Consider the following 24,376-nt stretch of genomic DNA (forward strand, 5'->3'; position numbering starts at 1 on the left):
ATATAATTGTCATAAACAGATCCAACACTCCGGACAACTTTCCTTTACTACTTCCTTCACCACTTCCTACGTCGCAAACCTATTTCCTTCCCTTCCTATAGCATTTTAGGATTGCAGATAACCTTAATCTAATTGTCATAAACAGATCCCGCACTTCGTACTGCTTGCCTTTTCTAGGCCTTCAATGTATTGAGCAATCTTCAGTATAATCTTTGCTCAATAGTAACAAGTGATGCTTTCCCTTTTGTACTGTATTTGTAATTTGCTAGTATACTGTGGGTAGTTGGCTTATTATGAACACATGCTACAACTTCAAGTCTTTTGTTTACTTTTTCCTTGTTATTTAATTCTTCCAACATGGTTACTTAGCAACCCATAAGACTAATGTTAAAAAAATGTGACTTTCAGTTTCATTTTTCTACGTAATTGGATTTTTGTTGGCAGTTGTAACTGTAGTAAACTCGTTTTTAGGCCAAAAATAATCTATTTACAACATTTGAAGAAAATCGTCGGAGCCGTTTTCGAGATCTTGGTGCAAGCAAGCAAGCATACATACATACAAGCAAACATTGCTCGTATTAGAGTATAGGATATTATCAGTAATTAAGAACAACCATAGTGCAGTTCTATCATTGACTAGTCAATGGTTCTATTTAAAAAATACTCGTATTGACAATGACTGATGCATTCAACACTTAGGTCTCTAGTATAGGTATATTTTTGAAACTAGGATACATTTTCAACTTAAAGTATGAGTTGTCAGATATAAATATTAAAAAAAATATATTCCAAAAATATTTTAATTGCCAAAAATATTTTCATTGCCACAAATATTTAAGCTTTTTCTGAAATCACTGAGAGGACAAAATTAATCTTGAGCTGTTCCCAAAATTTACTATAATATGGGTTGTCTCAGATTTCAACTTAGGGGATAACATTTATTTAAAAATAGTGTTAATGTAAGATAATTATTAGTTTATCACTTTCTGCAGGGATTAAAGTTATTTGATGCATATTATTAAGTAACACTGAACACTTGTAGCACTTACCAGCACACAAATTTTTACAAGGGCGAACCAGTTGTCCTGTAGGTCCACACTTTGGCACAAAAACTGAACACAAAAACAATGCAGCCAACTCGTAACATCTGACGTCCTCCACCGCATCGTAAACTTCCAGTTCCTAGAAAACAAAATCAAAATGATCATCAATTGTTAGGATGTAATATATGTTTCGCAACTGACAAAAATCAGCAGGCACAAATATATTTTAATTTTTATTTACTAAGAAATGTCATATTTACCTGCTGAGCATCACGCTGCGTGAAGTGACCAATGTAGTTGGGAAACATTGTGTAGTTGTAGGGAATTTTGTGTTGCAGGCAAAATGTGACTATCACTGGTAAACAAATCCCTGGAACATCAACCATCAGCTATAAAGTCACTGCAGTGATCTTAAAACAACTTAAGATATAAACCCACTAAGTAGAAACAAACACACCTCATGCATAAACACACACAAGAGATTTACACATCTCGGTGATATATAAACATTATCAAAGATATAAACAAGTATCAGATTTAACACATCATACACACATCAGAGATATAAACATGTATCAGATTTAATAACAAACACACATCAGGGATATAAGTATGCACAAGAGATTATATTAACATTGTTAACACACTTATGAGAAGGATCATATAACAGTCCATTTTCTAATCTATGTAAGTGGCAAGGTATGAACGATAAAATAGGCTGGGAAATAAATAATTTGAACTAAATAAATAATATGTTGTAACAAAATCTGTTCCCTAAACAAGAAATGTCAATTCTCTGCATACCTAGTTAAGTAAGTATACTTTTTCGACACTTTGACTATATAGAGGGAAGACTCACCAGGAGCAGGATTAACATCCTCTGGAGGTTTGACTGCAATGGAGGGTTCCGTGATGGTCCTATTGATGTATCGCACTGCTGAGGGGTAAGCTGCAACAATATATTGTATCAACATCTATACCAAAACCAGATCATCTCAGCTTTAGATTAAAAGGGAATAACTATACAGTTTTATCATTTGATCTAATAGTTTTTAATAGAAATTCTTATCACACTTGCTATCATAGGGAAAGTCATGGAAGCTCAAGAGCTATGATTAGCTATGCCAGTTCAATCCTGAGTAAAGTCAATACATGTACAATACTGTTTTAACTAGATTCTGCGGCCCTTGATCGTTGGACTTTTCATAACTATGGCTACATGATTAAAGAACAAGCTGATCTTACACAATTACAAAGCTACATGGACTACATTATCTACACAATTTTACATCTACCATGTATTGTATTCAGCACCCAAGTGTGCGTACTCGTCTTTAAAATAAACTCCATCTTTAATTGATGGAATTTTAAAAGCAATACAATAATTTCAGAGAAAATTAAATCGAATAAATCCTAGAATTGCATACTATAATTTACCGTTTACCTTGAAAGTAGGCAGCCAGTCCCCCGGCAATGGCTAGTAGTGCAACTGCATTGAGAATAACCTGAGCAAACTGAAACCTCAGCCTTCCCCTAGTGATGTAGTGTGTTGACGGTCTCCGAATGTCATTTATAATCTGTAATTCATAGCTTACATCAGACAGTTCCATCTTTGACTACGAATGAAAGTAGACACTCCATTCCTATTAATGTGGTTGTCAAGTTAAGAAATGAACATACTGTAGATTAATTGAATTGAAGCACTGATATCAATAACTGATTCCTATCAAATTTGTTAACTTTAAACCAAACCAACCAGAAGAAAAACTGTAAGCTTTAGCATCTCTCATGTCACATCAGCTACCTTAGTAAAAAAAACATCAAGAGAGAAGATATAGGCCTACATTTGAAAGAAACTCAATCAGTTCAACTATTGAATATAAATTGGCTACAGGGGACACATGTAAATGGTATATGTTTACCCTGGTGTCTAAAAGTCAATGGTGCTATCAGTGCTATCACAACAAACTGAGCTTAAAACAGGTTATTGAAAGTTCACCGTCATTATAATAAAGCTAAAGAATTTTTGTACAAAATAGCTATGATGAAATATGAGTTTTGTCTCTTGGCCTAGAACACCTCTAGTTTGTGTTATTAGATGCCAGTTGCCTCAGGGTACTTATGTGTCTAAATACTCATGGGACAAACATTGTGTAAAGACTCACCCTGTGGTGGATGGACATGTTAGAGCCGTGATGGAAGCGGACAATGGCTTGGAGACTCGCAGGTGTCGAGTGACTCTTGGTCAGAGCGTTGTTAGCATCATCAAGCGTCGCAGATTCTAGTCCGCTCACTGCCTCGTCACTGTCTCCTCCTCTCATTTCTGCGCCGCGACGTTCATTGGTAATGCGTCGGCTCTTCTTGCCGCACTGCGCCAACAATGGTGTTTCCATACTCTTAGTCGTGTAGCTAGGGGATGAGTTTTGGCTGAAACTGTCGCTGGAAACATTAGAATCTTGTCTCATAGAGATTTTACCGGCACTACCGTTGAGTCCCTCGTTTTGCATCAGTATGTGAGAAAGCTGTTTGTCTTCGTCGGGTTGAGTCTGCAGCGGAGGTGGCTTGAAGGTTTTCTTTCTCGGAGATTCTGGAGGGTCGTACTTCTTGTAGCTCGGTGCCTGGGGCCGAGGAGGGGGTTGCTTTTCATTTTCTACAGGCGGTTTTTGGGATTGTCTTCGTTCTAAGTCAGTTAATGAACTAGATATATTCCGAGGTTGAGCATTATTCAGTATAGAAGACTGTTGAGCTTTAGATCTAGGAGGGGTAGGCGGTGGGCCAATCCTGGTTCTAGGGGGAGGAGGTGGGGCTGTGGATGGGGGAGGGGGAAGAGCTGGCGGCGGCTTGGCCATCTGGGGCGGAGCTGAGGGGCGAGATCTTTCCGGCACAGGGGGAGGCACTCCATCATTTACCTGAAACATTTATATGCATATAAATACCATGGAAATGCAAATGATAATCAAGTCTTCATCTGGCGGAAAAGTTTTCTGACTTTTACCCTAATCATTGTTTTGTCTCCCTTATCAAGCAGATTTGAGCCAATGGCTATCTTATCCCGTACCCTATTCTACCACATGCTATAAAAGAGATGAGCTTGCAAAAAAGTGTTTTAATAATTTCTCTTATAAACCTGTTGTCCAATTCAAAACAACCTCAGTATCATCTAATACTTTAATACTTTACATTGAAATGGCGACCATACAAAGTAAGTATTTTAAGCCAAGACTTGCTTGATAATAGGACACACTTATGAGAAGGGACATATAACAGTCCATTTTCTAATCTGCAAGTAGTATGAAATAAATAATTTGAACTAAACAAATAATATGTTGTAACAATGACTTAGTACTTAGTATGAATGGAGAAGAGTGTAGGATCTAACATTGTACAAGTCATACCATTGAAAAATACTTGATAAATGTATCAAAACTGCATAAAGCTTGTAAGTACCTTAGCATAGTTAGAGGTTGGAAGGCAAAAGGCGCTTTGGAAACTCTTGGGATTGACATGAGCGGCCGTAGGAGATAGTAGCCCCTTGTCGTTCTCGTTTGCCATCAGAATGTCCAAGAGGGAGCTAGGGTACTCCTCCTGATAGCAGGAAGAACCCAGGGCCAGACTTGCGGCACGATACGCTCTAGCACTGCAACACATACCAACATGGATTTTCTACTAACCTCCCGTCAGTTCCATCACATCCTATTATGGTCCTAAGCTGGAACCATTTTACACAATTACTTCAGGTTAGGCCAAGAGGGACGCTACATTTTCACATATCTTGAGCTATTGGTGATTTCGGGATGTAAACTAGTTACCTCAGGCACTAAACCCCCGAGCTTTACCACTAGACCAGCTCGCTCCTCAGGTCAACAATAAGTGCTTCCAACATTAATTCGTTGTACTTGGTACAGCAGGTGTTTTTTTAATTATTACTAAGCAGTATAGTATTATAATTATTAAATTTAATACCATCATATTTTTGCAAAAACCATTACACAGTTCTCATAAATTAAATATCTTTCGAGAAGCACCATCAGGAAATCACTGGACCACTCAATCCTTAAGAGTTATCAAATTAAAAGAGCTATTAGTCGTTAGGTATTTTGCTTCCTTTTTAATAAGTAAAACCAACTGGCAAAACATTCTAATTCATTGAGGGTTTGTCTGTTAATTTGAGTATTTTCAACATCATTTTAGCTTTTTTTTTTAAATGGTCCAAACATTGGTTTTGTTACTACTGTATATAATTGATAACAAAATGCCATCTGAAATTAGAACCAATACCGCTTGCATCACTGCAGGATATACTGAACCAAAGGGTTGGGTCCGTGTCCTAAGCCAGGTATTGTTCACTTGTGTGGCAGACGAACTTTTATTCCTGCCGTTTGACTAAGTTTACACTAAAAAAGGGATTAGAGGCCCAGTAACAGCAAGTAATTTTCTTTTAATACAAATAAAACAATGTGATATTGTGGTTTATCTTAAAATCCTGTTAATGTGATACCAAATTTCATGTAAATTGGTCAACGTTCAGCTATTTTTATTTGCAATGAATAAAATAAGACAACGTGAATAAAACATGTAAGTGTTGACCAATTTGAATCAAATTTGGTAAAAAAACTAACATGAATATGAAGAGAAATCACGATATCACATTAGCCTATTTTAGTTGTATTTGTAATACTGTATTGAAGAAACCGTTTTGCTAATGGTTTCCCTAGTCTTCTTGAGTGTGAAGTGAGTCGAGTGGTAGGAGTAAAGGACCTCAACACCGAAGAACACTTATGGCCAGTCAGCATAGCCTGTCGGCAACTATAGCGTCTCGCACATTGACACAGAAAGAGGGATTTGATACTGATGTTGCATATCCACAAATATTTCAGGTTTTTGAGCAATCTCTCTTGCTTTGTGCTTTGTGTTATTTCTTATAAAATTTCATTTCCTTATACACTGAGTTACTGATGTTTTCTCTAAATTTATCTTAGCAACTCGATAATATACAATAAAAATCAATATGGGAGTGGCTTTACCTATTGTTGGTGGCCCTAATCCAGTCCGCAGCATAGTGGGGGCGGAGATAGCTGTGGCCGGGGGCGGTACTGGGGGCGGCACTGTGGCGGCGAGCGGGTCCGTGACCTTCGGACATCCGTCTAGAAACACATATCAGAAACATTTACTACAGTTCAGAAAGAAGTGACAGTGGTAAACATAGAGGTAATAATAGGGGATCACGTTTAGCTGTCTTATTTACTTGGTATTTGCAAAGAAAAGTATTATAGAGAAGGAAGCAGAAACAGGTAGCCATCCAACTAGTTTTGAAGGCAAGATGGGAAAACAACTACAGTAGAAGGTTCATTACAAACTTGCTTTAAGACACTATATGAGGTATGTTCTGTATTCAAGCTAAAAAAATACAAGGTGAGTATAGAAAAATAGAATGGAATAGAGTGAGATGATCTGTATTGTGTTGTTACCTATGACCGCAAAAAAAAGAAGAAGCCAACACCACAACCCTAGTTCAGACATTGGGTTGAAATACCTCGCCAATACAATGTGAAACCATGAAAAGTTCCTGTAGTTCAATAAACAAAGACATTTATTAATTTCCTTAATCATAGAATGGCTTGGGTGGAATTTGAGTATTGTGTCCTACACAGTTACTGATTGGTCAAACTGTTACTTATATTTTATTTATCATGTGTGGGTCAAAACTAAAGTTAGTTTTTCCCCTGAAAGAGAGATAGAGATAATGGCAGAGATTATTGAACCCAGCTCTACTTAATGGGATTGGTTTTTAAAATGAAAGTTAAAACCTTCCTATACAGAAACGTTTTTGAGTGCTCATCGGTAGTTCTGTGTCTCTGTGAAATATAAATCCAATGAGGGTACTTTAACTGACACACAACACACAAAAATTAAGCTATAGACTGATACTTGGCTTCTGTCAAGTGTAAACGGTAAAAAACTAACATAAAATTACGGGCAGAGTGGCAGAGAACACAGAGAGGATATGGCGATTCTTCATAGCTTTTTACAATGCAAACTGCTGGTTGGGTAAGCGCTTGTTCTTGATGTAAATTAATTTTTTCAATCTTCATGTCACAAGGAATCACAGATGCATTTTTTCCCAGTTGGAACTCATAAGGCTCCGTCCAAACTTTATGGTTCTTATTGTGTCAGGGACACTTTCATAAGTGGGGCCAAAAACAACCGAATGAAAAAGTCAAACTTAACTCAAACATTTAAGTTTGATATATCGATTCAAAATTACAAATTTTGATTTTTTCATTGTGTTACCCAAACAAGTAAGTAAGTGTCTACACATAATTGTCACTTAATTATATATACACAACATTGGTCTACAACATCAATTGTTAAAATATATAATACTGAACTAATAAGTAAACAGAAACATAATTCAAAGGTTTTAACACCATCCCACTTTATGATAAGAGCGTTACTGGTACTGTTACTTCTCTTGATGCAATATGGTAGAATCAAAAGGTTAACTCAAGGAAAAGTAAACAAACTACCTAACTAAAACCAAAACGAATCTAACATCTGATGAATCTTTAATATTTTAAATGATTAAAGATTACCTATAACAAGCCATCCACAGTATACTAAAAAATTGCAAAATACAGTACAAAGGGAAAACATCAGTTGTAACTATTGAGCAAATTATTCAACTGAAAATTACTCGATATAGTGGTGAAAATAGTTCTGTTCAAACACTGATATTTTACTTAGCCCTCTCCTACCAAATCGCAACCCCGTAAGTACCGGTACTGAGGCAATTTATGGTTAGCAAACTTTGGTTAAGCAGTGAAATAAATATTTTGAAATATCTATATTATTAATACGCTACATGAAACTTTGTAAACTTATTGTTTACAAAGTTTTAAATCTTTTTGAATCTTAAAAATTTTAATCTTAAAGCAAAAAGCCTTATTGGCTTTTTGTTTTAAGATTTAACCCCAAATATTATATACAGGGTGGGGCAATGAGAACGCCACAATTTGTTTTAGCTGTCACTTGTTAATTGTTGCAACAACAAATGATCAGCTGTGCTTAAAACATCAATTAAACTATGCCATTTTAGTAAATATTATGCCCGAGGCTATTAACACTGAGATTTTGATGTGCAAACCTATTTTTAAAATAGTGGTTCTTGTGCAAAAACCCAGAGATTGTGTGGACCACATTCCATCCTTGGTCAACATGGCACTGTTCCAGATTGGAAAACAATGGTGAACTGGGTAAAATTATTTAGGATAAACGCTTAAACCTTAAAAATAATCGGTGGGTGCCACAAAACTCTTTGTACACCAGCAAATGTTGAAAGAGTCGCAGTATGTTGACCAAGGATGGAATGTGGTCCACACTATCTCTGGGTTTTTGCACAAGAACCACTATTTTAAAAATAGGTTTGCACATCAAAATCTCAGTGTTAATAGCCTCGGGCATAATATTTACTAAAATGGCATAGTTTAATTGATGTTTTAAGCACAGCTGATCATTCGTTGTTGCAACAATTAACATGTGACAGCTAAAACAAATTGTGGCGTTCTCATTGCCCCACCCTGTACCAAAATTATCGTCTAGGTGTGTAGATTTCCAAACTGACAACATTTTTGAAAAAGTCCCTTGGGCTCTGCCCCAGTGGCTTTCATAGTTCCCTTATGTTATCTTTATGAAGAACATATTTGATCAGCTTGATAATTTTATTACTGTTAATATTTTAGTTGCAATTTGCAAACTATTGAAACATAGGAAATTCATAGAACACCACCAAGTAGAAGAAATAAAAATTAATATATATTTTTTTTAATTAAATTATCATTATTATACACAACCTAATGCGGCCATGAGTGGGAAAAATTTGTAGAAAACACTAAAAAACAAGATCAGCTTTTGAAAAGTGATAAGATATTTACAAGAAATGTTGATTGATTATGTCGAATTGTTATGTACATAAGGAGAATTTCCATAATCTTTGAGTCGGCTCTTTTAAGGTCATCGGAAATTATGACTGTTATTCTTTTAAAAATAACGCCTGTAATGCTTAGCAATTGTTCGAATTAGAGCAACAGGTATACTAGTAGGGAATAAATGTGATATTTTTAAGGATGCATTTTAGTGTAAATCCAATCAGGCAAATGGAAATTCGCTTAGTCTGCAGGTTTGCTGCAGCGGGGGTATTTTATGATTGTTTCTAAATAAATAGAATTGGAATTCAACACTGAAACGTTTAACTTAATGTTGAACTTTTTAGCCACTCTCATGGTTAATTGGATTTGAATAGTTTTAGGGCGCCATTTTTTTTATCAGAGGTCTGATTTTGGTTTTCTTTATGTAAACTTTTTAGTTTCACCAATACGTTGTTTAAAATGATACCAAAGTCGACTATACTTCCTATCTGAATATTTTGAGCTACTCCCAACCCCCACCTAACGGCAAAATTTACAATATTAACCATCATTATTGTAGCTTCTCATGTATAAGAAGTTTGCCACAAACGACAGTGGTAATTAAAGACAATGGGTGGGGGGGGGGGGTGAATTTTACTTTTCAGCCACCCTGTATGGATGCAAACAATGTACAGAAGAACTATAATTTCATATAGAAGATGAATAAATCAACAAACTGCAGACAAGTTGACCATTGTTGTCCGTGCTTGACCTTGAAGCAGTGATCAATCTCATTATTGAGGAGAAGAAGACTAAAGCTGAAGATGCAGAGTCATCAACTTACTGTTTGTGGCTTCTAACCTTCCTTCCCTGGTCTTGCCAGAGTTTACCATCTCACACATGTCAAATATCCCACACTTCATTACCACATATTCGTCGATACAATGAAGATTTATTTAATCAACTGTTAACATTAATTTTAATTTATCTAATATATAAAATTCTCGTGTCACAGTGTTTGTCTGCAAACTCCTCCGGAACGACTTCACCGATCGTTATGAAATTTGGTGTGTAAATTCTGTAGGTATGCGAATCGAAAGTAAACTATTTCCCGTTTCGAAATTCTTAAAAGGGCTCCGCCCCAGTGGCTCTGGAGTTTCCCATGTTAACCTTATGAGAAATGGAATTAATGAATCTTAACAGCTGTTTCAATTAAACAAGTTGGTTCTGTTCTATGATGTTCAATAGCATTAAAGTTACAAGGATTACCAACAGGGTGCAGCACTATTATTTCTTTTACATTTATGACAACAGCTAATTTGCAACCAAAAGGTGAGTGAGCGTAGCGAACGAACTTCAACCTGGAGGCGAGTTAGCGTAGCTAACGAGCTAACCTGAAGGCAAGTGAGCGCAGCGAACGAGCTCCAACCTAAAGGTGAGATTAGCGTAGCGAACGAGCTCTAACCCAAAGGTGAGTGAAAGTAGCGAACGAACTTCAACCAGGACGTGATTGAGCGATCATCTTGAAAATTAAACGTAACGGTAGTTTCTTTCCATCGGTCTGTCTTAGGGGAAACCTATAACTTAGGCGATACGAAGTTCGCCGGGTCAGCTAGTTATCTTTATAAAATAAGAGTTCTGTCTGAACATGGTTTCTTAAACACATAATGTTTTTTTTAAGGAATGCACTACTTGTTAATGTTCCTTTTACATGCACAAAAGGTTTTAGTTTGCTTTAAACTGGTCTTTGTGCTTTGGGTTTTAAGTTAAGGAAGTTTTTATGATAACTATTTGAAATTTTAAAATCCAGTTTAGAGCTCCACCTCCACCTGCCACTCTTCGAAATTTACCAAACAATAAGACAAAAATAATTGGAGACGATTTTTAATAAAAATAGGATAAAATTGACCCAGACTAAAATTACACAATCTACCTCTCCAAAATGAACATTATATGCAAATTAATAGAATTATAATGAAGCGTTCAAAGGATATTGAAGTTAAACCGAAACTTTGTTAGAGACTCACAACACAAAGACGCAAGGGAAAACTTTAACAAACTTACTCTGACAAAATTGTCTTGGAGAAAGGGTAACAAAAACTGAGATTGTAAATGATTAAAAGTAAGTGGTGTAGGCTTTCAACAAAATAAATCTTTTTCAATGATTTAATTTTTGTAGGCTACTGTTTAATTTGAAATTTTATTCCACAGACAACTATGCAGACTGTTGTAGTAAATTTACATTTAGGGGTTGAGTTACAGTCAGTGGAGGGATGATATGAGTATGTTTTCTGTTTCAAAACTTTTGCTAATGGACATTTGCAATAATGTTTCAATTTTATCGCAGTTAAAATTGCCTTATGGATTTGTGTTGGAATTCCCATATTCACACTTGGTGATAATGTAAGAATCAGTACAAATTTCTCAGTCCAAATTTGTCTGTACACTTTTATAATCGATTAATTGAAGTGGATCCTCTTAAAACACTAACAAGAACCCCAACAGCACAATGGGCTTGCTGGGAACTTGTTCCAAGTCCATTGGCCCAAGTTCCCAAGCCTGGTTTAGACTCAGGGACCAAAGTCTGTAGGCTTGGTTTTGACTTGTTTTAGAGACCGAAGTTGGCAGTTGTTCAACTTGTTATGGGTTTGGCTCCCCAAGTCCAACCCAAGTCCCAACCCCAAACCTACAGTGAACTCATGGTCACAAACCCACTCTAAGCTTGGAATGATGGATACAAAACGGGTCTGGTGGATTAAGCAGGCTCATTATGGACTTGTTCGGGACTTGGAGACCCAAGCCCAATTTTAGTAGCCTCATATTGGACTTGGCTTAGACTCATATTGGAATTGGTTTTAGCATATTTTAGACTTGGGCAAACAAACTCACACTGATAAATTAAACAGGCTCATTATGGACTTGGAGACCCAAGCCCGCTTTTAGTAGGCTCATATTGGACTTGGTCTAGACTCATATTGAAATTGGTTTTAGCACATTTTAGACTTGGGCCAACAAGCTCACACCTATAGACTCACTCAGAACTTGGTACGAAGTTTTAAATACTTCAATTATTGTAATGATCAGAGATAATAATAATAATAATTATTATTATAATAGGCTATAGTAATAGTAATATAATTTATACCTATTTAACATATAAGCTGTTTCACACCATTCATTTGCTAGCCCACATTTTTTCTTATAATTAATTTTTTACCAAGAAAGATTTATGATAAAATGAAGCCTATTTTATGAGTGATCTTGAAAAAATATTGGTTATATATGAGGTTTAGAAAGCAAGACATTCACATTTCAAGACAATTTATTGATATAATAAATACAATGCCTACTATCTTCCACTTCACCTTCAACTTCTTTTCTGAACCCATCAACTCCACCACCTGCTTCAGAAGATCTATAAAAAATACAATTGCATTAGAATTATTTGGTTTATTAAAATTTATCATTTAAATCATTTTTCATTATTTTTATTTGTTATTATAATTATTTGATTATTTGGAATTTGGTGTTGCAAACACAGGGTGTTAACTTACCTTTGTTTTTAAAATTGTTATCAAACTTTTATTTCTTACTATTTTACTTTTATACGTAAACTAATGGTTTGGCCTGTTTTTATCTGTAGACTAGGTTAAGGCATTGACTATAATGGTTAAGGTTAAACACAAATTTTGGCACTGTTCTGTTGAGTTCAGCAGTAGACTATTAGAGTATAGTATAGTGAGTGACGTTGTCGATTCAGTGAAGCGCTGAGTATGTCAAAGGTTAAAGCACAAAAGGTTTAGGCTATAAACCAAATTCTTCTTCTTAATTGTTTGCTTAACTTAGCTTACTTATATCATCATAGACTAACCAACACAAGTAAATATATTTTTTATCAATGGAGTTTAAATCTTACCTTTACAGGAATCCCTTAATTCTTCTTTGCTTCGTCTTGGTATCAAAACCATAAACAAAACTCACAACTAGTAACGAAACGAGTAACTCACAACACCAGAACTAGATAAGTGAGAACTGACAACTGAGAGTGAGGAAGTCTAAATCCAACAAAAATGGTGGTTCAGCACAAAGAAACAGGTTTTAGGAGCGTTCTGGGTAGGGGTGGAGGGAAAATTCTTTTGTCATATGGCACTGCTCACTTTAGACTCACATGAACAAGCTTGTCGTGGGTCTGATTAGATGTTTAAATTGTGGACTTGGCCAACCAGGTTATATATGTAAATAAAACAAGTTTAGTTTTGGCGCATTCACACAAGTTCACTTAACCAAAGCTGTTTTAAATTTGTAGTGGGTTCCAAACTCCAAGTTTGTCATACCAATTCAGAAATATGTAAAAACCAAGTTTGGTCCAAGCTCACGTGCTGTCTGGGAAGAATTGCCGTTTTAAAAAGGCCAACTGTTATCAGATAAGTATCCTTTAATATAATAAATATATCCTTAAATATATATATATATATCCTTTAATATAATATCCTTTAATATAATTAATACCCCCGCTGCAGCAAACCTGCAGAATAAGCTAATTTCCATTAACCTGGCTGGGTTTCTACTAAAATATTCCCTGAAAATTGGCAGATTCATTTCCTATTTAAATAACACTAGTGGAACCCCGTCGAATTCGACGGTTAATCTTGAGGTTTTATGTAAATTCAGCTAACTGCGTTGGATAGAGTGAAGTCATTAAAATCTTAGTTATATGAAGGGAGGATAAGCAATAATAAGTAGGCCTATGACGATTGTGTTCCCTAAAAAACGTGATTGATGAATTCGTTTAACACAATATTTCCTACCTTTCTTTTTATCGGCTTTAGGTTGCCCAAAAGGTTTTTTAGGAGTCTTTTAATTGTTTGTTCATGAGTTTGTTTCATACCAAAGCCACTTTCACTATATGGGAGAATGAGTTCATATAATTAGTCTATCATGTTACGGAAAGAGTCAATATTTATTACTAACCACTAATTCCATCTGCTTTAGGAAAATCATTCAGATTGTATCCGGATTTATCTTAAAAGATGTAAATCTTCATCTTTTTTTTTATAAAAATATCTGATTCTCCAGAAAGCAGTAACATTCTTACTTCGATCTCAGCAATTTTAAATCCTTCTCTTGCCACATCAACCCATGTATGTAATCATCCTGTTCTTACTTGATAATTCATTAACTTATGGGGTAGTTTTGCCTTGGCCATATAGATCACATAAAGCTGTGCATGTATTTCGTGGATTGGAATGAACCATAATTGTAGGAAATTTTATCACAAATCTTGAACATTTGCGGAACCAAATCCATAACCTAGTCCACTACAACATTGCATAGCATTGGTAACAAATTATGCAAATGCGATGAGATGTGATGACACTGTTGTGTTTCCGAATGTTTTATATGTAGTGAGGTTTAGATGCGTTGTTCAACCTAGCTACATGTGTACATCAAAGTAAAAACTGTGTACACATTTTTTTAAATACCTGAATTGACATTAGTTCACCTACTTTACCAAAACCATAGACTCCGTAGTTAGTCTATTCCAAAACTTGAACACAGCTCTCATCCTCAACATACTCATCTATGACACAATTTTCAACCCGATTATCAAAAACTGTGATACAGTACCAATTAATGAATCTCAGGTGTTCTTTCTTGAATTTAAAAATAAATGGCGATTGAAAGTAGGAAAAAAGGCAAGTGCCAACCTTACAATATGTATAAGCTAACCCGATAAGGAATAGTTATATGTTCCTTTGAAATTGATAAGTCACACTTATTTCATAATTAAAAATTTTCTAAGAGCAATAAAGCATAGATTTTTGAATAAAACATTTCAAACGTATCATAAATTCATCAGTTTGTTGAAACTATAAAAAACTTGCCATGCAGTGGAGAATCCATTTAAAATCATAAATAATAATGTAAACATTTAATTTTGACAGTTTCAGCAAACCTTTGAATACAATTTTAATATTAACAGCTGGTTCATTAAAAGTAGTGTAAAATTATCCATATGGTCGAAATGTAAACAAAATTGCAGAGTGAACTTTAAAGGCCTCTGGGGCAGAGCCCCAAGGAAATTTACATAGTTTCTCTTTTGAGGGCTCACCTACAGACCAATACCTTTCTTTAGACACCCCTACCAAGTTTCTACGCCCAGCCGTTCTCTCAAATTAGCTGTGACAAAAACCTCGTTTTCCTCCATAAGAATAACATGGGATGGGAATTTAAAGGCCACTGGGGCAGAGCCCCGAGGGAATTCTCCATGTTTCTCTTTTGATGGCTCATCTACAGACCAGGACCTTTCTTTAGACACCTCTACCGAGTTTCTACGCCCAGCCGTTCTCTCAAAATAGCTGTCACAAAGAAAAACAGTTTCAAATTAATATATAGATTAATTTTAATGAGTACCTAGGTTTACTGCTACAGGGAAGGTATTGAAGTTTTTTTATTGAAATGTTGATAGCTTAGTATGAAATAAACAAAACTGCCAAATTTGATCAAAATATATCCATAAACAAACAAACTACAACAGTTTATTAATTTGATCAAAATATATCCATAAGCAAGCAAACTACAACAGTTTATTTATTCTCCATAAGAATAACATGTGAATTTTAAATTTAAAGTTTTTTTATATCATATCCGTAACCGTTAGTGATACAACAATGCTTCAATATACAAAATTTTTTTTTAGCTCTACAAAATGGTCTGGAAAGAAATTGTGAAATTTTTATGTTTTTAGAGTCAAAAATGGGAAAAACTAATTTTTACCCCATAAAACCCCCCATAAACCCCCGTTCCCATAGTCCATGTAGACTATAATTCATCCTACCAAAATAACCACCTAAAAACTACAATTATTAAGTTTTTTTACATTAATTTTTACATGTAGATATCTTTAGACGTATTTTAACCACTTTGAAAATTCAATGGATATCTGGTGCTGTTAGGGTAGGCCTTATCACAAAGATATCACCTAGTCTCGTTACCAGCTGTATTATCATTTCACATCGTATCACAACACTTTTTTGTGTCTCTCTCCTAATCCAAGAACTAAGCCTGATCACATAACCTCATATCAGCTACGGTTTGGGTATACTATGATCTCTTTTCTCCATCTATCTATCTATATATTAATAGGCAAGCATGTTTCTTTAAAACCTTTTTTCTCAGGTCGTGTGCATCGCAGAGAAAATCTACGCATACTGTTGGAAAGATATTTTCCTGTAGATGTGCAGAAAGCCTCTAAAAATTAAAATAGGCTAACAAATAAGCACAAAAAATTAATTTGAAAACTTCAAAAAATTAACATGGAGCATATGGGTTGCCATGATGGTGACGAAATAACAACAAAATGTAAACAGAAAATCAAAACAAATGGAAGAAATTCAAATCACATGTGTTATTTACAGTGTGGGGAGAAAATAGAGAAGTCTGTACATTAATTATTTTTGGTCGAGTTTCGACCACAGGACGACCACTAGTATAATTAATACGGTACATGAAACTTTGTCGGTTGAACTCCTCCGCCATTTCTTAACCGATTTTATCCATTGACGTCACATTGGAAAGAGCGTGTCGCGTAGATTTGCAAACTGACCTTACATTTTTGAAAAAGCCCCTAGGGCTCTGCCACAGTGGCCGTTAAAGTTTCCACGTTATCCTTATGAAGAACATTGTTTACATTTTGATCAGCTGTATGATTTAATTGCTGTTCTTTATTTTTCAATTCAATGAAACACGTTGGGTACATTTACTGATTTTGTTGAAATTAAATATTTACTTTTTTAATTTACATTCGTACATATTTCAATGTAAAAAATCTAGAAAGCCTGGGCAATTATATATTACAATATACAATATATTACCGAATAAGACAAATGAATTGACATAGTAGGCTACTGTATTTCTTGAGAAATCATTATGAAAGAACCAATTTGAACCATGGAAACATAGCAGTCATAGAACGCCACCAAGTAGAAGAAATAGAGATTTTAAAAAAATACTATCGTTATCAACCTATATAATGAAGAACACATACAGCTACAATATGAAGATTCCCACAAACAACGAACAAGGATGTTGGCCGAAGTGCTACTATTTTATAGGAAACTTATGGACTTGTGATGATTGGTAAAGGAAACCCCTTTAAGTCTGAATTTAAATGGTACGGCAAGGACATTATCATTAAATATATGTTTTCATAAAAGTCAAGCGATTTTAAAAGAATGTGGGTACATCAAAGAAACCTTAATAAAACTTTCATTGAAGTATTCGCATTATTCACATTAAATGTTGATTATATGGAACTGCTAGGTACGTAATCCATGAGTTGAGTCTTTTAAACTCATCGGAAATTATGATGACTTTTATTTGTATTTAAATAACTACCTACTTTACTTCTTTGCAATTGCTCGATTTCGAGCAACGTGTACACTAAACAATGCTAATACTCCTTTTACTTTGTCTATTAACTTTACAATCATCTGGAAATTCGCTTAGTCGGCAGGTTTGCTGCGGCAGGGGTATTTATAAAAGTATTGTTGTCTGAACATGTCTGAACACCATAATGTCTTATCTTTAGGACATTGCCTGTTCGGATAGTGTTCTGCTGTTCTGCATACATTCTCGCCGCTCCTCTTGCACTGCCATTCCAAAAAAGTAGACTATATCACTGTACTCAAATATGTTATCAGTCATTGCAGTTTTATCGATCAGCGTCCATCAACACTTTATACGATTCTCCTAATCTAAGACCTAGGCTTTATCATCTACCTATAATTGTATTATCAACTATTCCATCCGTCATTTTTTAAGTGCTATCGCCCAGGCGTTGCACTGTTGCAGGCTTTACAGTTCTGTCTTTAGATATTGGGACCGTGACCACAGAAAACGTACTACTATAACCCAGAATGCCAACCGCATGGTAAAAAGCATTAAGCGGTTTGAGAGAGCTTTGCTGAGTGCATGGCAACGCTCCTACGATTGACAGGCAAAGCTCTCTCAAAACACTTAATGCTTTTTACCATGCGGTTGGCATTCTGGGTTATAGTAGTACGTTTTCTGTGCCGTGACTTTCCTATGTTTTAGTAGAATGTTTCAAAGTCGAATAACCTACTGATACTTTCGTGCTCAACCTATGAACCTCTCTAGAGAATGTCAATTGTCAATTGTCAATTGTCAAGTGGTGACGTCAGCTATGCAACATCTCGGTCGTAGTAGGTCATGACAGCGTCATTATCTATGTGACTTATATGTTGTCTTGTGTCAGGTCAGTGTCACCATCTATGTGACGTCTCGGTTGTCGTGTGTCAGGTCAGTGTCACCATCTATGTGACGTCTCGGTTGTCGTGTGTCAGGTCAGTGTCACCATCTATGTGACGTCTCGGTTGTCGTGTGTCAGGTCAGTGTCACCATCTATGTGACGTCTCGGTTGTCGTGTGTCAGGTCAGTGTCATCAGCTATGTGACGTCTCGGTTGTCGTGTGTCAGGTCAGTGTCATAAGCTATGTGATGTCTCGGTTGTCGTGTGTCAGGTCAGTGTCATCAGCTATGTGACGTCTCGGTTGTCGTGTCTCAGGTCAGTGTCACCATCTATGTGACGTCTCGGTTGTCGTGTGTCAGGTCAGTAGCGACGGCGTGGCGGTGGCGGGGTCGTCAGGTCAGTGTCATCAGCTATGTGACGTCTTGGTTGTCGTGTGTCAGGTCAGTGTCATCAGCTATGTGACGTCTTGGTTGTCGTGTGTCAGGTCAGTGTCACCATCTATGTGACGTCTCTGTTGTCGTGTGTCAGGTCAGTGTCACCATCTATGTGACGTCTCGGTTGTCGTGTGTCAGGTCAGTGTCACCATCTATGTGACGTCTCGGTTGTCGTGTGTCAGGTCAGTGTCATCAGCTATGTGACGTCTCGGTTGTCGTGTGTCAGGTCAGTGTCACCATCTATGTGACGTCTCGGTTGTCGTGTGTCAGGTCAGTGTCATCAGCTATGTGACGTCTCTGTTGTCGTGTGTCAGGTCAGTGTCACCATCTATGTGACGTCTTGGTTGTCGTGTGTCAGGTCAGTGTCATCAGCTATGTGACGTCTCGGTTGTCGTGTGTCAGGTCAGTGTCACCATCTATGTGACGTCTCGGTTGTCGTGTGTCAGGTCAGTGTCATCAGCTATGTGACGTCTCGGTTGTCGTGTGTCAGGTCAGTGTCACCATCTATGTGACGTCTCGGTTGTCGTGTGTCAGGTCAGTGTCACCATCTATGTGACGTCTTGGTTGTCGTGTGTCAGGTCAGTGTCACCATCTATGTGACGTCTTGGTTGTCGTGTGTCAGGTCAGTGTCACCATCTATGTGACGTCTCGGTTGTCGTGTGTCAGGTCAGTGTCACCATCTATGTGACGTCTTGGTTGTCGTGTGTCAGGTCAGTGTCACCATCTATGTGACGTCTTGGTTGTCGTGTGTCAGGTCAGTGTCATCAGCTATGTGACGTCTCGGTTGTCGTGTGTCAGGTCAGTGTCACCATCTATGTGACGTCTCGGTTGTCGTGTGTCAGGTCAGTGTCATCAGCTATGTGACGTCTCTGTTGTCGTGTGTCAGGTCAGTGTCACCATCTATGTGACGTCTCGGTTGTCGTGTGTCAGGTCAGTGTCATCAGCTATGTGACGTCTCGGTTGTCGTGTGTCAGGTCAGTGTCACCATCTATGTGACGTCTCGGTTGTCGTGTGTCAGGTCAGTGTCATCAGCTATGTGACGTCTCTGTTGTCGTGTGTCAGGTCAGTGTCACCATCTATGTGACGTCTCGGTTGTCGTGTGTCAGGTCAGTGTCATCAGCTATGTGACGTCTCGGTTGTCGTGTGTCAGGTCAGTGTCATCAGCTATGTGACGTCTCGGTTGTCGTGTGTCAGGTCAGTGTCACCATCTATGTGACGTCTTGGTTGTCGTGTGTCAGGTCAGTGTCACCATCTATGTGACGTCTCGGTTGTCGTGTGTCAGGTCAGTGTCACCATCTATGTGACGTCTCTGTTGTCGTGTGTCAGGTCAGTGTCACCATCTATGTGACGTCTCGGTTGTCGTGTGTCAGGTCAGTGTCATCAGCTATGTGACGTCTCGGTTGTCGTGTGTCAGGTCAGTGTCACCATCTATGTGACGTCTCTGTTGTCGTGTGTCAGGTCAGTGTCACCATCTATGTGACGTCTCGGTTGTCGTGTGTCAGGTCAGTGTCACCATCTATGTGACGTCTCGGTTGTCGTGTGTCAGGTCAGTGTCACCATCTATGTGACGTCTCGGTTGTCGTGTGTCAGGTCAGTGTCACCATCTATGTGACGTCTCGGTTGTCGTGTGTCAGGTCAGTGTCATCAGCTATGTGACGTCTCGGTTGTCGTGTGTCAGGTCAGTGTCATCAGCTATGTGACGTCTCGGTTGTCGTGTGTCAGGTCAGTGTCACCATCTATGTGACGTCTCGGTTGTCGTGTGTCAGGTCAGTGTCATCAGCTATGTGACGTCTCGGTTGTCGTGTGTCAGGTCAGTGTCATCAGCTATGTGACGTCTCGGTTGTCGTGTGTCAGGTCAGTAGCGACGGCGTGGCGGTGGCGGGGTCGTCAGGTCAGTGTCATCAGCTATGTGACGTCTCGGTTGTCGTGTGTCAGGTCAGTAGCGATGGCGCGGCGGTTGCCGGGTTGTCAGGCAACTCACCTGTTGCGCCAACTCTGTATTGATTGCTCTCTCTGGTTACTTTCCCCACAGCTTCGACTCTCGCTCTCCTCTTTACCCCTTTTCAACTATAATGTCCAAATCTTTGCACATAACATTTCTTTATAGCAAGGACATTTGGATTTTCACTTGCTGTGATTCTATCAAGTTTTCGTTGTCTAGTCTTCCCAGTAATATTTAAATAGAAGACATGCAGGGCTTTTCGTGTGTTCATAAATACTCTTATAATTATTCTAACGCGACAATCACAAATATAGCAGTTCAACAATTTAATTATTTTATTTTAATCGATGAATCAAAATTGTTAATAATATCTAAGGGAGTATGTTTTATCTATACACAGTTAGAAATGATCTTAATAAAAATTATATTAAAGTTCAACAAAAATCATTTTCAATTACACCCTCAGATTTTTTAGGTATATTTTATTTTACATTTGGTGTTTCACAAATTATATCGATAATTAATTCACAGTTATTTTTCCATCCATAGAAAATTTATGAAATCTGACACTCCAGTTAGTCTACAGTGATTTTTTTTATGTAGTATCTAGAAATCTAGAAATACCTTTAACAGACAGTTAGACAACTAGGTTTACGTATGCAATATAAATACCTGGGAGGCGCCGTGGCCGCAACAGGCTCCGTCAGCCGCTCGTCCAAGGGTGCAGACCGTCCCGATCCCGTAACGTAAAATGTAGCGTATTTACTCTCCCGGGTCGATGGGGCCGCGCCGGCGCGCCGCCCCGGGCCCCGTACTACTGTACTGTCATATCGAGTTTATCAGTTCACCACAAATTGATTCCTCCCGTCGTGGATTTATAACGGTCTAAGCACTGTAATCTCATCTCCGGATACACGGGGTGGAATTGTGCCTTAGAAATACCGTACGAGACCGATGCAAATAGTGGAAATCTGTTAGCTTAGGATTAAAGCGTTAGTTGGTTGCAACAGAGTATTCAATATTTGGTATATCAACAACAAATTAAGGGATTTGATCCGCTTTCCTTTACATGATCTATTACTGGCAAAAGAGCCACCTATTATCTGTTAACCATCAAACTTGCATCGAGTATTTTTTAATTTAAGGGCTTCATGAAAATGTAACGTCCGTAAAATTCGGGACTATCTTGAGTTTGTCTTGTTACTTCGGAGTCGTAGCCGGGGAATGATTTCGAACTAATCGAAATAAGCTCTATTCAATTAAAGCATTAAATGATTACGATAATTGAGTTGTTCTATCATTAGGTGTCATGGTGGCATTATTGTCAAAACTAGTCGTTGGAAAAATCAAATGCATTCTTAGTTAGTCTTATTAATAATGTGTTGGAATATTCAAATACCTCAATCACTATAATTTCTATAATATATTTTGTTATTGCTAAGGATTCAGGCCAAGACCATTTTCATTGGCCCATTTAAAACAGCTGGGTCCTGAGCTGACCTTTCTTAGAATCAACCAAGTGACCTTTAAGATACTTGGCGAGCTATAACCACTAAGCTACCCTGATCTTATTAAATAATCTTAACGAATAAACATCAAAATCACATACAACGAACGAAACAGCCTTCTGTAGGTAGTTTATTACTACGTAACCCATTAAACGTGGGAGTTTTCGGTGCATTGAAGCGGTTAAGCCTAAAGAAGTTTGAGATTCATAGCAAATTAAAATTTTATTGAACTAACACAAGTTAAGAAATTGACACAAATAGTTTTTCACAGTTTAAAATTGGATTGAAGCTAAAGCTTGTGAAGTTTTGTTTACACAAAAAGTGAAAACTTGGCCGTCAGAAAACTAATAAAACGTTGGAATGTGATTAAAAGGTAAAGTGGCAAAACCCTCAGGCGAGAGAAATATATGAATTTAATCCTTTCATACTAATTTAATTAAACTTGAATGTTAACTTAGCTTGTTTGTTAATCGATAAAAAATATTTGTATGATGATTCAGCTTTTATTTAGTATCATTGAATAAAATTATATGTTTTATATTATTTGATGATCCACAAAAGAAGATCTTATAATGAAAGTTTGACATTTTGTGGAATCCAATAATAAAGTTTAGTGTAATTTACAACTTCAACATCTTCAGGTGAAATTCAACTGATTGTTTAAACTTTCTGACCCAAGCGTGGAAGACTTTTCATCTTTAAAACACTGGAAATTTAAATTTTTCTTGATAAACCTGTTTTTAATTTACTCGTAAAGTTATTAAATAACATTTTCTAATCAATAGGGCACACAAGTTCGATAAAGGCCTTATTCATTAGTGCTGGGTAGCTGCTTGGTTATAATGCTCGCCTAACAGTATATTTCATCACCAGGGCATAAAGTGATTCTTTTCGACCCGAGCTCGAAGCCCCACCGAGGTCGAAATACCCCCGCCGCAGCAAACCTGCAGACTTAGCGAATTTCCATTTGCCTGATTGGATTTAAACTAAATGTCTCCTTAAAAATATCACATTTATTCCCTATTTATACAGAATTAATTTAATTAGTGCTTAGGTTTGCTGCAACAGGGAGGGTAAAAAAGTTTTTTAAATGTAAAATGTTAAAAGGTACTGTGGTTTAGTAAGAAATTAATGTATTTTCCAAATTTTATCAACATATGTTAATAAACAAGCAAACTACAACAGTTGACTTATTCTCCATAAGAATAACATGGGAATTTTAAAATTACAATTTTTTTGAATTTTCTCCGTAACAATTAGGCGCATAATAACGCTTCAATATACTAAATTATTTGTTTTTTTAAGCTCTACAAAATGATTTTAAAAGAAATTGTGAAATTTTGTGTTTTTAGGGTCAAAAATGGGAAAAACCTATTTTTACCCCATAAAACCCCCCATAAACCACCATTCCCATAGTCCGATCACGCTGGTTCGCGAACTCGTTCAAGTTTATCCCGCCTTACACCTTCAAACCAAATTTGATCAAAATCGGACAAAAATTACTCAAGTTATCGTGCGGATGGACACATATATATATATCTCTATATATAGATATATAAAAATTTGAACGAATGGTGTTTTTGGCCTCTGGGGACATCAAAATGAAAAAGTAAATCGGTCCCGGGCCTAGGTCTTACCATGAGACCTACGGTAATAGCTACTTCCCTATAGGGAAATTTGCTAAAATGAGTGAGGGTTGAAAAGACACTTTTGCCCTTGTGATGAACTAATTGTTTTATAGTGCACCATTATTTGAACAAACTATTTTACAAAACTAAATAGTGTTCATTTAAAGATAACCTCTCAAAACTACTTCTAACTTGTTTTAAATGATATTTACTACTGGAAACAAGCAGCTGTTTAGTAAGTGATTCGATCGTTTCGTTTATTACGACTGTGTTAGTGTACATTATACCATCGATATATCGAACTATTTACAATAAGGCAACAATAATTAACTACATTCGATTAAGCAATCGATACATGCAATTGTGTACACTCGAAATTTACAACTGAGTTGACAACAGCTGATTTTTACTCCCTAGGGGCTAAGAACGCATTTTACTCAATGCTACTCTAGACTATCGATCTTGCTCTCTAGACCCGCAACGCATGCATTTAAACGGCTGTTTTTGCCGTATGATAGTTTTTTTTTTATCTACACTGTAACTTTAGGGCGTACAATATACTAAAAAATATTATTCTTAGCTCTATAAGTTTAGTTTTGGGGATCACAATTGAAACCGTCAATTTTTACCCCATGAAACCCAGGGGG

General features: G+C 36.9%; 1 protein-coding gene across 1 annotated transcript in view; it reads right to left on the reverse strand.

Moving 5' to 3' along the window:
* LOC128989871 (atrial natriuretic peptide-converting enzyme-like) overlaps positions 1–21,399 on the reverse strand; it is a 41,647-nt gene extending 20,248 nt beyond the window's left edge. The window contains exons 1-8 of the mRNA XM_054411965.1: positions 21,266–21,399; positions 6,068–6,187; positions 4,491–4,680; positions 3,209–3,952; positions 2,488–2,620; positions 1,903–1,992; positions 1,304–1,413; positions 1,050–1,182 (exon numbers count right to left, since the gene is read on the reverse strand). Of these exons, the coding sequence (XP_054267940.1) occupies positions 1,050–1,182; positions 1,304–1,413; positions 1,903–1,992; positions 2,488–2,620; positions 3,209–3,952; positions 4,491–4,680; positions 6,068–6,183 (1,516 nt within the window). The 5' untranslated portion in view covers positions 6,184–6,187; positions 21,266–21,399. The remainder of the gene's footprint in view (positions 1–1,049; positions 1,183–1,303; positions 1,414–1,902; positions 1,993–2,487; positions 2,621–3,208; positions 3,953–4,490; positions 4,681–6,067; positions 6,188–21,265) is intronic.
* Between the last annotated feature and the right edge of the window lie 2,977 nt (positions 21,400–24,376).

The sequence above is a fragment of the Macrosteles quadrilineatus genome, unplaced genomic scaffold, assembly GCF_028750875.1.
Source record: "Macrosteles quadrilineatus isolate MER2022 unplaced genomic scaffold, UCM_ALF_1.0 Scaffold_3__2_contigs__length_128488019, whole genome shotgun sequence".
Taxonomy (NCBI): domain Eukaryota; kingdom Metazoa; phylum Arthropoda; class Insecta; order Hemiptera; family Cicadellidae; genus Macrosteles; species Macrosteles quadrilineatus.